We start from the raw sequence: 14,294 nt of genomic DNA, 5'->3' as shown, positions 1-14,294 counted from the left end.
TGAATATGTATAAGTTATTGGTATATTATTAATTTGCATATACTGTTAGAGCATCCACCACTCCACTCCACTCCAGCAATAATACAGCCACTTGGTAGTGTCGTTTTATTACTTTTTATTTTTCTTGATTTATGTCATTTTTGGTCGAATACGCACTCAATATATATGTTCTACCATGAAAAAATTAAAAAAAATAATAATTAACGAAGAAGAAGAAAATGTGTTTAAGAAGAAGAAGAAATTAAGTGCTTCCAGTAATCTAAACATAATTAAAATTTGAATGCTTGTTAATCAACAAATATCTTATGTTTATCGGGTTTTTTTTTATCAGTTAAACAACTCAAATGCTACAACGAGTTTTTATGAGTCGAATTCACAAACTCCTACTTATAAATGAGAAACTATGTCACTAGACCAAATGGTACTAGGTTAGCTTCTATGAGGGAAAGCTAAGGGATGTTAATACATGACCTGCATCAACTTTTTTCTGAATAAAATTGAAAAATAAGTCGTCAAAATAGTAAAATTGGTCCTTAACGTTGTAATATGAGTTCTTAAAGTTGTAAAATAAAATTTTAGTTACAACATTAGTCCTTAAGTTGTAAAATATGTCCTTAAAATGGTAATTTTTATCACTTTTACGACTCATATTACATTTTTAAGGATTAATATTATTAATTTAAAGACTCATATGGTAACTCGGTCAAAAGCCCCTCGTCGGTAAGATATGGCTGGATTGAAGAAGCCTTTCTAGCCATGGAAATACATGTTGGAGTATAAGCACCAACCCTTCTGTTCCTTTTACAACTTTAAAGACTTATTTACAACTTTGAGAACTAATATTATCATTTTGAGGACTCATTTTATAACTTTAATTATAACAAAGTTGATGCATGTCTTACATTAACACATTGTAGAATTTTTCAGCTCCTATATTTATCGTCTTAATTAGACTTAGATATACGTCTCACAAGAATTTCAAAATACCAAGTATATGTGAGCTAGGTTTTGGCCACTTTAACATTTGTACTTCATACATGAGTCAGTGAGTCAAATGCAACAAATTTTTTATTAAGCCTAATGCAGGGCTTTGGATTGTCCCCCTACGAAGAAATGGAAGATGATGGCAAAAGTGTGTGAATATATTAAGGTTTAATTACATCTAGGGTTTTAAAAACTAGGATGGCTAGTAGAACTTTTAGATCTTCAAATTTGTTCAGGTCTAAAAGGAACTTTTCTTGACATTTCTGTCCTGGTATTTCTCTTTATTTATTTTTTCTATTAATCACTAATCAGTAGGGTTTTGTACTTTTGTATATGTTCTTTCTAACCAGAAATGAGATATACTTTTTTTTTTCTCTTTTAATCTACTCTTGACGCTGCTTAACTAAGTCTATATATTAAGACGTCTCACTAGCTTTTACTCTTTTAGATATTGACAAATATTCATTCTGACCGAAAGGAACTCCTCTCCTTGTTTAAATATATAAACATACAAATAGAAAGGGTGCAAGCTGACCACGCACAGCTTAGCTCGATTAATTGTTAAAAGAAATTCTGGGGAAGCATTCTAAAAACACAGCTGCGTAGCTAGATCCATAATCCCGTAGATAAGCTTTGTACGTTTGAGTGGTAATGCTTTCTAGGCAGACAAGACGAATCCATACGGTTCATCTTTGCCTTCCTTCCTCGGTTTGTGGCAAAAGCATAATTTCAGTTCATTGATTTTTCTACGGTCACCTCCCTCTCAGTCTCTCGTCCTATTATTATATAGCCTTGCTGTATAAATTCTCTTTCGATCTTTCTCATCATGTATTCTTCTTTATAGTATTATCCAGTAGAGCTCAACATCACTAACTTTTTTGAGTATGTATGAGTATTGGCATCTTCTCCATCGATCCAAATATACAGACATTATATCGATTATTCTTACTGATGATGCAGCTGCTACGTATGCAGCAAAAGGAGGTCCAAAAATCCAGTTGGGCGGGTGACGGCTTCAATTGTTTCCACATACAATTATTCTTTGTAATTATTCTAGAAATTTTTATATATAAAGAGGACTTATGATGTGGGATTCTTTCTTTTTCTTTGTGTGAGGTTTCTGGCCGCCCAATCATGTATGCCCTATCTGAAAGTGATTCCTTTGCTTCTTCCTTAAGCCAATATTTCCTTTTCCTCTAATTGGTAATTTGGTTTATAATGCATGGTAGCTAGCACTGCCTTTCTGGATTTTTGGCTCTCAGTGGGACTGGTGGGAGGTCACTCAGAATTTTTGTCGTGATCATCGCTCTTATTCTTAATTCTTACTTTAAAAAACACGTTTGCATGTAATTTTCAACTTATTATAGATGCTTGATTCATTTGTAGTAATTATTTTTTACTTTGATTACTACATAATGATATAATACATCTAAAGTTTAACATTCACATGAATTTACAGATCTGACGTTGGTGTGGAATCACAGTGCATATGGCCAGGGTAAACTTTTCAGAGAAAATATAATCTGTAAAGGAGATTTTGCACAGAAATTCAGTTAGTGGAGATTGGACAACAAAAGGGCATCCAAATCTGAAGATAGATCTCTTCAGTACATCGATCATATGTAATGGCATTTCCAGGACTGGACTAGGGCACCCTTTTTAAGGCTACTACAGCAGCAGCAGCAGCAGATCGAGTGCATACCATCTTTCTCGAATTCTTATAAATGTGTAAAAATTAAGTGCATGGATGACATGCATATGCTCTGATTGTGACTAATCAGTTAGGGACTAAGTTAATTGGTAAAGGCCCCATTATCGTTTCCCTACATCACTCCCCACTGTCGACATGTATACGCAGCAAGCTAGGGCAAAAAAAAATGGATCAAAGTTCTTTGTTTTTCTACTTAGAATTTTTAACATCTTTGCATCCATATATAAACGTACTTCTCTTTACTCGGAAAATTTTCAAAACATTATGAATTACTACTCTTTCATTTTTACATATTTTAATTTGTAATACATGCATACACTTTCAGATTCATGCAAAATGAGCACAAAGAACTCCAACGATAGCAGTTTATAGAACACAAACAGACCTTCTGTATTACAAACTTAATCTTTTTTGAAAATAAAAACTTAATCTTATGGGGGAGAAATGAGAATAGCTCTCTCTGAAGTACATGGAGATATTTTCATTATTAAGAAGCTTAATAAGTTACATATTTATCATGGGAATAGTTATATACTTATTCCAAAAGCACTTGCGAAATTGCTCTAAAATCGTAATGCGCGCAACTCTAGAATGAAAAATCGAAATGAACTTGAGAAACAAAATCAAAGAGAAAATGAGATCATCCCCTTTAAGTCCCAACGTACTCTTGGTTTTTTTTTTTTTTTTCTTTTAACCCTTGCCTTTTCTTAAAAGGGAAATATAACCATACTGGAAAGAAAGGGTCTAATTCATGGTAGACTAGACGGGTCCCAATGCACACGGTTCCAAAGCCCTTTTGGCAGCCTACAAATACCCACATTCCCCCTCCCATCTTTGCCATCATCAGCCACACCACAAAACCCATATACTCATCATCATATATCGATCCCTCTGCAACTCAAATCGCACCCCTTCAGTGGTCTATAGCTACTTCTTAGCAGGCCTCTGTTGGGTGCTACCTCTCTGCTCAACTCTCCTCACATCCATCAGGTAATTCAATCTCTATTCTCTTATGAATTGTATATGATCAATCACATGCCGGCAAGTACTAACATACTTCACATGATCCACAATTCAGTTGTTCTGATTGTTGTTTTTGGTTTTATGTTTGTGCAGCATATATTCTCTGAATATAAGATGGCGGGTGGTCTAAGCAAGAGTTTACACTCTTCTTCTCATTTCATGAAGAACATGGAGCAAGAAGCCAAAGTCACTGAGAAGCAGGGGATCGTCACCATTCTCGGCTCCGACTGTGAAAGAAACAAAGCTGCTTCTCTGCGACGAACACTGTCGGCTGACATGTCGTCCAAGAAATGGCTGGCTCAACAAGGTTTCTTCTCTCCCATGAAAAAGATTGCATCATCTCAACAGCTCTCCATGTCCATAGAGGACAGCAACTCATCTTCCTCCTCCGATGAGGACGAGGATCGTTTCCGAAACAGGAAGGCTCAACAACAGAAGATGTTCCATATATGGACCCCCATCGATCAAGATGATCAGATTCATCAGAAGAAGAAGAAAGAGATTGCTGAGGGACAGTTTGACATCTGGAGCTCACTGGTCAAGGATGGAGCAAAAAACGAAGAAAACAAGTCGGTGGTTCCAGAAGCACCTTATGTTCATCCTCTTGTGAAGAAACAATCGAGCTCTTTGAAAGGAAAGAGTCTTGAAGTGTGCACTGAAAGCCTCGGATCCGAGACTGGTTCTGAAGGCTTTGCATCATACCCTTCTTCAGAAACCGGAGACATAGTAGTCGATCGCAAAGAGGAAGAACAAGTGGCAGAGAATCAACAACAACAACAAGATCAAGAGAAACAAGTGAATACACAAGCAGTTGCGCACGTGGAAGAGTTTCGAGTTGTCAAGTACAACGCTGCTGCTGCTGCTGCTGTTGCTCCTGCTAATAAATCAGCTGCGGTGGCTCGATCATTTCCTCCTCCTATCCCATCTTTATCGGGTTCCGATGGAGCGTCACTTCGCATTAAGACTCACCGGGACAACGGGCGAGTAGTCCTTGAAGCCGTGTCGATGCCTTCTACCAATAACTTCCGTGCTGAACGCCAAGACGGCCGGCTTGTCCTCACTTTTGTGAGTGCTACTCCAAGATCTTGTGAGGAGTACTCAGAGAATGAAGAAGTGGTTGCTGAAGAGCAGAAAGAGAAAGAGTTCGAGGAGAAGTTTGTCAACTTTTCGGAGAGCGAGAGCGAGAGTGAGAAAGAGGATGAGGAGGAAGTTGAGGTTGAGAAAGTAGTAGGAAAGCAAAGTGGAATCAAGGAAATAGAGATTGTGATGGAGGAAGCACCAAAAATGTTGACAAGTAGGGTGACAAATGTTCATAGGCTAGCACTAATGATGAAAAAGCCAGTTGGGTTAGCTAATAGGAGTCATGGGTGGGCTGCTAACAAGTTTAACCAAGTAGTTAAGTATGGAGGTGATGAGGAGGAGGTAACAATGAAGCCAGCACCATTAGCACAATCACTTCCACCACGGCCCGGCCGTGTGGCTCGGTTGATACCTAAGTCACCGGCCGCAGCGACAGCAACAGCCGCCACCGCAGCTTCTTTGAATGCTTACGAGTACTATTGGCGCACCAAGCCCGCAGCAGCTCTGAATCCACTTTCCCAAGCCGCTTCCCCGCCCATGAAGAGCAAGGACCCCATGGCAAACCAGCAGCAACAATTGCTGGCTCTGAGAGGCAACAAAGGGGATCACATTGTTCCTTTGTCAAAGGGCTGCAAAGAGCCTAGAAGCAGGTCTCTTCTATTCTGGGAGCCTTACTGCATTGCCACTTCATGATCATGATCATCGTCCACATCCTCTCGGAATTAACCCTATGAAGTGTTGATCCAAATCCATTGTTACTTGCTACCCATTATTAATTTACTCTATCAGTCCTCTCTAGCTCGTAAGGTTTGTGTAGTCAATTAATAAAAGAGAAGGAAGGGAGAGACAACTTTGATTTAGAGATCAAATCAATGATCACAAAGAAAGATAGCAGCAGACATTTCAAATAGTATGTGCGTGCCATAATTTTATATAAGTTCCTTTTGTTGTGGTATCTACAACAAAATCATAGCGTCATCTTTAACTTTGGAGTATTGTCTTGTATATCTATGATATTATGATTATGTTGTTTTAAAACTAGCCAATGGGATTCCAATAAGGGTCGTCTCTGCCTAATTGATGTTTATATAGGGAACATCATGATCCACTGCGCTTGATATGTTCTACTTTGGTTGCTGTTGTGTTTAATTACGAGTCCCACTGTCCCACATATTTTCTTTTACAATCCGGGAGTACATCACCTGTTCCCGAAAATCCCTATGTCAACCCCGTGCCATCACTAATATTTTGACACCTGTTATTCCCACTAAGAGAGGGAAGTAAATCACTTGTTCCGGAAAATCTCTGTGTCAAATATATGTCACCAATAATAGTCTGACACCTCATCACTCTGATAACAGACCACTAACTCAGTTAACTCTAATCTTAAAAAAAAAAGTATCCCTTCCTACATTCAGATCGATTGATCCCAGACGAGAAGTTCCAAATTAAATTCAATGTCATTCTCACTTTGATTTTCGTTTCTTCTATTTGTATCCTCATGTACTGAGACGAGTTCGATACTTAAATGTTGAGAAGCTGTTGCTTAGCTGTCAAAGTTGTTATGTTTGTTTATGTTCGTGTTTGATAATAATCCCTATTTGTTAGGGAAGTGTTTGTAGGTTTGAATTCAGTTTAGTCTATGATCCACGTTGTTAGTTAGTGTTAAACGTGGGGTGCAATTTGTTTTCATCTCTTTCCTTGTAAGACTTATAAAGCCACCAGTTTGCAGTTGAATAATATAGAAGGAATTTCCTCCAGATTTGCAGAACTGTTTAGTGTTTCAAATCAATTCAACAATTCTAGTATCAGAGCCCCTTGAGGGCCTGATTGTGAGAGATTAAAAAGAGTGAAACACATACTGAGAGAGAAGGTGTTTGAGTCAGACACTGAGAGAAATAATGCGTGAGAGATGGCAGCTGCCGAAGGGAGCAATTTTGCTCAACCATGTATTCCCAAATTCGATGGGGATTATGAGCATTGGTGTATGCTTATGGAGAATCTATTGCGTTCAAAGGAGTATTGGGGTCTTATTGAAACAGGTTTTTCTGAGCCAACAAATGAACAGACGATAAGTGCGACTCAGAGAAAAACTTTGGAGGAATTGAGGTTGAAGGATCTCAAGGCGAAGAATTATATGTTTCAGTCAATTGACAAGTCCATTTTGAAGACCATTCTTCAGAAGGACACCTCCAAACAACTGTGGGATTCTATGGAGGAAATATCAGGGGAACGTGAGAGTAAAGCGAGCTCATCTCCAGGCTTTGCGAAGAGAATTTGAGGTGCTAGAGATGAAAGAGGGGGAAACAATTACAAGCTACTTCTCAAGGGTCATGCTTGTGGCCAATGACATGCGCAATTATGGAGAGGATATGCAGGACGTGAAGATTGTTGAAAAGATTTTGCGCACCCTGACCGAGAAGTTCAACTATATTGTGTGTTCCATTGAAGAGTCGAAGGACATTGATACCCTTTTTGTGGATGAATTGTAGAGCTCATTACTTTTTCATGAGCAATAGTTTCGGAAGAATGGTGGTGATGAACAAGCACTGGTATAATGCTTTCTTTGAAGACACTGCTAGTGGTAGAAGAAGAGGTCGTGGAGACCAAGGTCGAGGAAGAGGAGGCTTTAGAGGTAGAGGAAGAGGACCGTTCAACAAAGCATTGGTGGAATGCTATAAGTGTCATAAATTGGGGCACTTCCAATACGAGTGCCCTGATTGGGAGAAGAATGCAAACTACGCAGAGCTAGATGAGATTGAAGAAATGTTGATGATGGCACATGTTGAGATGAACGATGCCAAAAGAGTGCAGGTTTGGTTCTTGGATTCTGAATGTAGCAACCATATGAGTGGAGACAAGAAGTGGTTTGTTGATCTAGATGAGGATTATAGGCACTATGTGAAGCTCGGCAACAACTTTACGATGGCTGTGATGGGGAAAGGTAACATCAGGTTATAAATAAATTAATGGAGTTGCACATGTGATCAACGATGTGTACTTCATTTCGAAGTTGAAGAATAACATGCTCAACATTAGACAATTATAAGAAAGAGGAGTGGCAATATTAATTCAGAATGGAACATGTCAAGTCTATCATCCTTGAAAAGGTTTAATCATACAAACAACTATGACTGCTAATAGAATGTTTATGCTTATTGCAAATATGTTGCTTAGAGCCTCTGCATGCTTTAATACTGCCACATAAGACATCACTCAGTTATGGCATTGTCAGTATGGACATCTTGGCTTCAAAGGACTGAGAACATTGCAATTTGGGAAGATGGTGAAAGGGTTGCCAGAAATCAAAGCACCAAGAAAATTGTGCCGAGACTATGTGACAGGTGTTAGCCAAAAAGCCACCCTCAAGTATAAGGGTCAAGTTATAGTGTAGGAATTATGAGTAAGGGATATCGTACCCAAGGGATTGGTAAACCCACTCTAGCTAGGAAAACCTAAAGAATGCTAAAAAGATTATGCAAATGTACAATCACAAACAATGGCTCACAAGTGAACCAAAGTTCATGGTGAATATATGCAAGATGAGGTAGATTTGATTTTGGTTTTGAGATGATTTGATTCGAAACTTGTTAAATGTAAACTTGAAATATAAACTATGCTAAGCTAAATTAGATGTGATGAAATGGATGGGAGTTGGGACTTAAGGTTTTCACCTCTAGCCTCCCTTGCAAATAATGATACTTCTAAAATGAATGATGTCATTTTAATTAGCCAATTTCTCTCCTTGCATCCCTCTCGGGTATGACAAGGGACATTCTCTTTTGTTGATATCAAGCAACCCCTCTCGGGTGTAATACTTAACTACCTAAGTCATGCATTTCAATCCAATTAGGAATCTAATGCATTACCCTAAGTGCATAAAGCTTGGAGATGAAGAAATCATGCAAACCAACCAAGCTTATTTCTAAGTGATTGTAGTTCACAACCCTAACACGCACATATAATATGTTATCATGCTTCAAACAACTAAGGTTAATCAAGCCCTAATTATTTCTCATATCATGGCAAACAAACATACCCAAATTGATTAAGTTCAAGCATGAAAGTTCAACTCTTGATCTAGCATATTAAGGTGCTAATGAAAAGTGCATCAAACACAATATATACATCAATGTCATACAAGATTGGCTAGGGCTTTCAACCCTAGCCTCAACAAACTAACTACTCACTCATAATCAAATATACAAGCTTCAACATGATTATGAACATCAAACTAAAGAGTAAGGAAAGAAAAGTGACTATGCTCAAGTTGAGGAGGAATGGGATGAACTCATGGTATCCTTGTGATGGTGATGATGGAGGTGATGGTGATGGTGTCCTCAAATGGTGCTAGCTCCTCTTCCTTCTCTTGCTTGATGATAAAGGATGGAATAGATGGATGAATGGCAAAATGATGAAGCTTTGTATATATGAGATGAGATGGGTAGAAGGGAAAAGTGACGAATTTGGAGGTGATGGTAGTGAGGTTATGGTATGAAGGTGGTGGAGATGGAGGTTTTGTGGAGGAGTGGTGGTGATTCTCTAATGGAGATTAGAGAGAGGAAAATGAGGTAGTGTGTGAAGTGGGAGATGGTGTGTGAAGTGGGTGAAGGGAAATTCAAATATAAAGCAAAGATGAGTGAAAAATGTGGGAGTGGCCAAACCAATTCAGCCTTTCTCCTTCTCCTCTCCGATTTGCTCCCAAGAATGAGTGTGAACATGGCTATAACATTGCCAAAACCAAGGTAAAAGGTGATGGGAAGGGAGGTGTAAGAGAAAAGGTAATGATGGAGAGAAAAGGTGTAGGCTAATATGATGATTCACCTACAAATACATGATGGATATTGTAGGGATTCATGGGCTTTTGGGCAAAAGGGATGGATGAGTGGGAAAGAGGGAAATGTGATGTAGTTCAATTTGAACTAGAAGGTTAGGACTTAGTTGTGATGAAACAACTCTTGCTCCTCCTTCCCTCCTCTACCATGAAGATAATCGGACTTGGGCCGCCAAAAGTGGCGGTGCTCGGAAAATCGCCGGAATTTCATCGGTTCTCTTCTCTTGTCAATATTTTCTACAAAATATGGAAATGGATTAGTTGACAACAAAATGGACTTTAGAACAAGTAATTCTTAAGGATTAGGGCACAAAATTATCTATGAATTATGATCCAACAACAGAAAAACAACATAGAGAACCTATACCTAAGAAAAGCATGTGGCGAACATCTTATCAACTCCAACTCATCCACTTGAACATATGTGGACCTATTACACCGGAGTCAAGTAGCATGAAAAGGTATATCATCAGTTTCATTGATGATTTCAATCAAAAGTGTTGGGTTTATTTCTTAGTTGAGAAGTCACAAGCCTTTAGTACATTCAAGAATTTTAAAGTCCTAGTTGAAAAGGAAACAGGTTCATACATTCAATGCTTGAGAACTGATAGAGGTCGTGAGTATAATTCCTAGGAGTTTAAAGATTTTTGCAATACTGATGGCATTCATAGGCAATTGACCACAACATACACCCCACAGCAAAACGGGGTGGCCGAGAGAAAAAACCAGACCATCATGAACATAGTTCGAAGTAGAATTAAATTCAGTTTACCCCACTGTGGTTTAGAGGTGAATTCATGTTAGTCCCTAAACTTTTAATTTCATCAGATTACCCCCCGAGCTCTTGTTTTTCTGTCTGCCGTCTCCTATTACTCATGCTCTGTCCAATTAGGACATTAAAATTTGATGACTTGTGATGACGTTTTGAGGGTTGAGAAGCTAAATTACCAGAAAAACAAGAGCTCGGGGGGTAATCTGATGAAATTGAAAGTTTAGGAACTAACATGAATTCACCTCTAAACCACAATGGGGTAAACTAAATTTAATTCTTTGAAGTATTTTAACTGGAAAAGAAGTTCCTAAAGTTTTCTAGCCAGAAGCAGTCAATTGGGCAATTCATATTCTCAATTGAAGTCTCAAACTTGCTGTAAAAGATGTTACCCCTGAATAGGCATGGAGTGGAGTGAAACCAGTAGTGCACCACCTTAGAGTTTTTGGTTGTGCTGCACACGCACCTATACCTAAAACAAAGAGGAAGAAACTTAATGATAAAAGCCTCAAGTGTGTGATGTTTGGGGTGAGTGAAGAATCTAAGGCCTACCGGTTGTATGATCTAGTGGGAGAGCGCATCATTGTTAGCAGAGATGTGATCTTTGAAGAGGACGAAAGCTAGAATTGGGGAAGAGATACAGAGGCTGTGAAACTGGATATGTTAAAGTGGAATGAGGAAGAAGAAGTGAATGAGGAACTTCCAGGTGTCAAAGAAGAAGAAAGCAGTAACGAGGAAAATAGTGGAAGTGACTCTTCCTCAAGTGAACCAACAGAAGAAGAAGAAGAAGGTCAAGAGGCAGGAAGAACAAGAAGAGCTCCGCCTTACTTGAATGATTATGTAAGTAGAGAGGGTTTAACAGGAGAAGGAGAAGAAGATGAAGGGTTGCACAACATGGTGATGTTTACCTCTGTAGCAGATCCGGAAAATTTCGAAGAACCTTGTAGAGAAGCCAAGTGGAGGGCAGCAATGGATTAAGAAATTCAGTCAATTGAGAAAAATAACACTTATGAGTTGTGTGATCTACCGGATGGAGCCAAGACAATCAGAGTCAAATGGATTTTCAAGACGAAGTTAAACGAGAATGGTGACATAGACAAGTGCAAGGCTCGTCTTATTGCAAAAGGGTATGCTCAAGAGTACGGTATAGATTACACTGAAGTCTTTTCTCCAGTGGCAAGATGGGACACCATTCAAATGGTGCTTGCTCTTGCTGCACAAAAGGGATGGAAGGTATATCAACTTAATGTAAAGAGTGTGTTTCTTCATGGGGAACTTGATGAGTCAGTTTATGTGGATCAACCACAAGGTTATGTGAAGAAAGGTGATGAGAAGAAAGTACTCCCCGTGCGTGGTACGGTCACACCGAAGCTTACTTCATCAAGGCAGGGTTTGAGAGATACACATATGAGCACACTTTGTTTGTGAAGGCTGGTGAAGGAGGTAATGTACTTATCGTGAGCTTGTATGTTGATGATTTAATTTTTACTAGGAGTAATATGGGTATGTTTGAAGATTTTAAAAGATCTATGAAGCTTGAATTTGATATGACTGATTTGGGAGATATGCTTTACTTCCTTGGAGTTGAAGTGATTCAAAATAGGGATGGAATATTTATGTGCCAAAGGAAGTATGCAATGGAGATTTTGGAGAGGTTCAAGATGGAAAAGTGCAACTCAGTTAGAAATCTCATTGTTCCTGGAATCAAGTTAGTCAAAGATAATCTTAGTGAGAAAGCGGATGCATGCCTATACAAACAAATGGTGGGATGCTTAATGTATATGGCAGCTACTCAACCCGATCTTATGTATGTGGTTAGTTTGGTGAGTAGGTTTATGGGGAGGCCATCATAGCAACATATGCAAGCGGTGAAAATGGTGTTTCGATACATTAATGTGACTGGATTATGGAGTTATGTACATGAGGAATGGGAGTGAGAAGCTTGAAGCATACTCGAACAGTGATTATGCAGGAGATTTGGATGATCGTAGGAGCATGTCAGGATATGACTTCATGGTTAGCAGTGGTGCTGTTTCATAGTCTTCCAAAAAGCAGTCAGTTGTCACTTTATCAACCATAGAGGCCGAGTTTATTTCTGCAGCAACTTGTGCTTGTCAAGCTATATGGATGCGTAGAGTTGTAGAGAAACTTGGCCATGTTCAGAGATAGAGTACTATTGTCAAGCTATATGGATGCGTAGAGTTCTGGAGAAACTTAGTCATGTTCAGAGAGATGGTACTATTATATATTGTGACAACAGCTATCAAGAAATCCGGTGTTGCACAGGAGGAGCAAACATATAGACATACGGTTCCATTTTCTTCGAGATCTCACAAACAAAGGAACGGTCAAGTTAGTTCATTGTTGTTCTCAAGCTCAAGTTGTTGATATTATGATGAAGCCATTTAACTAGAGTCCTTTGAGAAGCTGCATGAGATGCACCTTGCATTCAGTTTAGAGGAGGCTGTGTTGGGAAGTTGTTGCTTAGTTGTCAAAGTTGTTATGTTTGTTTTTGTTCATGTTTGATAATAATCCATATTTGTTAGGGAAGTGCTTGTAGGTTTGAATTCAGTTCAGTCCATGATCCACATTGTTAGTTAGTGTTAAACGTGGGGTGCAATTTGTTTTCATCTCTTTCCCTGTAAGGCTTATAAAGCCATTAGTTTACAGTTGAATAGTATAGAAGGAATTTCCTTTAGATTTGCAGAACTGTTTAGTGTTTCAATTCAGTTCAACATTCAATTGAACTCCACTTAAAAAAAAAGAAGATATTTTGCCCAAACGGGTTCGATTATCTCCCTCCTCTGTTTTCATTTTTTCTATTGCAATGAGAGATCTACAAGTTATTAATCTAAATGGGATGTCTCCGCAGTTGATAAACATTTTCCTATTTGTCTTCATATTTTAAATTTGATACATGCCAACATATTTTGAAGGCATCAAGTGATTCAAACAAAGTGGGTTTCCGGGTTTGATATTGAATTTCAAAACTGTGTATTTTGTTCGCTATGTAGGTAGCAGGTTGTAATACCCTGATAATTTAAAAATAAATATATGCGCGTCTGATAAGTTTTATTGAGTTAATTATAGATATACCTATGGGTCGATTCTATGTAAAATTTTATGTGAATCTTGAAATATTTTACGAGTTAAAATGATATTCATTGATTATGTTTCCAAAACTCAATGAATAGTAAAATACTACATTATAAATATTCGGTGGATTAGATAGTAGAATGAATGAAGTAGCGAGTCTACGGTATTTACGAAGAAGCTTTCAGACACCCAAGCTAACTCTTTCGAAATTGAAATAATGAGATTTTATGAAATGTACTATTTAAAGGAAAATAAATCAATAATGCAATCGTGACCGTCTATCTGGTCACCGTTTAATCTTAACCATTGGATTAATTAAATTTAGGATGTAAAATATCTTGATCAGATATTACCAAGGGAGAGGCCCAGAATCTTCCAGGTCTCTCTACTCGAGACTAGGAACACCGACATACTCGGTGATATAAGGCTCACCGAATTACTCAGGGAGGGGGGAGACTGAGGGGAGCTCCCGACCCGTTTTCGTAGGTCCACAACCCACGACTGGGTCTGATCGGTTGCTCCAGGATCGGTTAAAGGAGTTAGTGAGTTCCAAACTCCCTAAGAACTGTCTTTCGTTTCTCCTCCTCGACAGCGTTCAGTTCCGGTTGATGGCGCCCCAACACCTTGCTCTTGGTCTCGTCGCTTCTATGTCTACCCGATGGAATTTTGCTCAATTCACTCCACCAGATGCTTTGCGTGAGATTATCTTGATATCCAAAATTTGATTTATTTCTTTGTTTTAGTTGGGGGCGGGGTGTTACACAGGTTGCTTCATTTCAACTTGGGTTCCCACTTCA

General features: G+C 38.6%; 1 protein-coding gene across 1 annotated transcript; it reads left to right on the top strand.

Annotated features, from left to right (window-relative positions):
• Positions 1–3,555: 3,555 nt before the first annotated feature.
• Positions 3,556–5,840, top strand: LOC101311936 (protein FAF-like, chloroplastic-like). Its single transcript, XM_004291491.1, has 2 exons — positions 3,556–3,685; positions 3,812–5,840. The coding sequence occupies exon 2, from the start codon at positions 3,833–3,835 to the stop codon at positions 5,489–5,491; it is 1,659 nt and encodes a 552-aa protein (XP_004291539.1). The 5' UTR covers positions 3,556–3,685; positions 3,812–3,832; the 3' UTR covers positions 5,492–5,840.
• Positions 5,841–14,294: the final 8,454 nt, after the last annotated feature.

This window comes from Fragaria vesca, linkage group LG2, assembly GCF_000184155.1.
Source record: "Fragaria vesca subsp. vesca linkage group LG2, FraVesHawaii_1.0, whole genome shotgun sequence".
Lineage (NCBI taxonomy): Eukaryota > Viridiplantae > Streptophyta > Magnoliopsida > Rosales > Rosaceae > Fragaria > Fragaria vesca.
This window is presented reverse-complemented; position numbering and strand designations above follow the sequence as displayed.

Bases quoted from the DNA above. Each gene is read 5' to 3' on its own strand.
- LOC101311936 (XM_004291491.1), top strand. From the start codon at position 3,833: ATGGCGGGTGGTCTAAGCAAGAGTTTACACTCTTCTTCTCATTTCATG.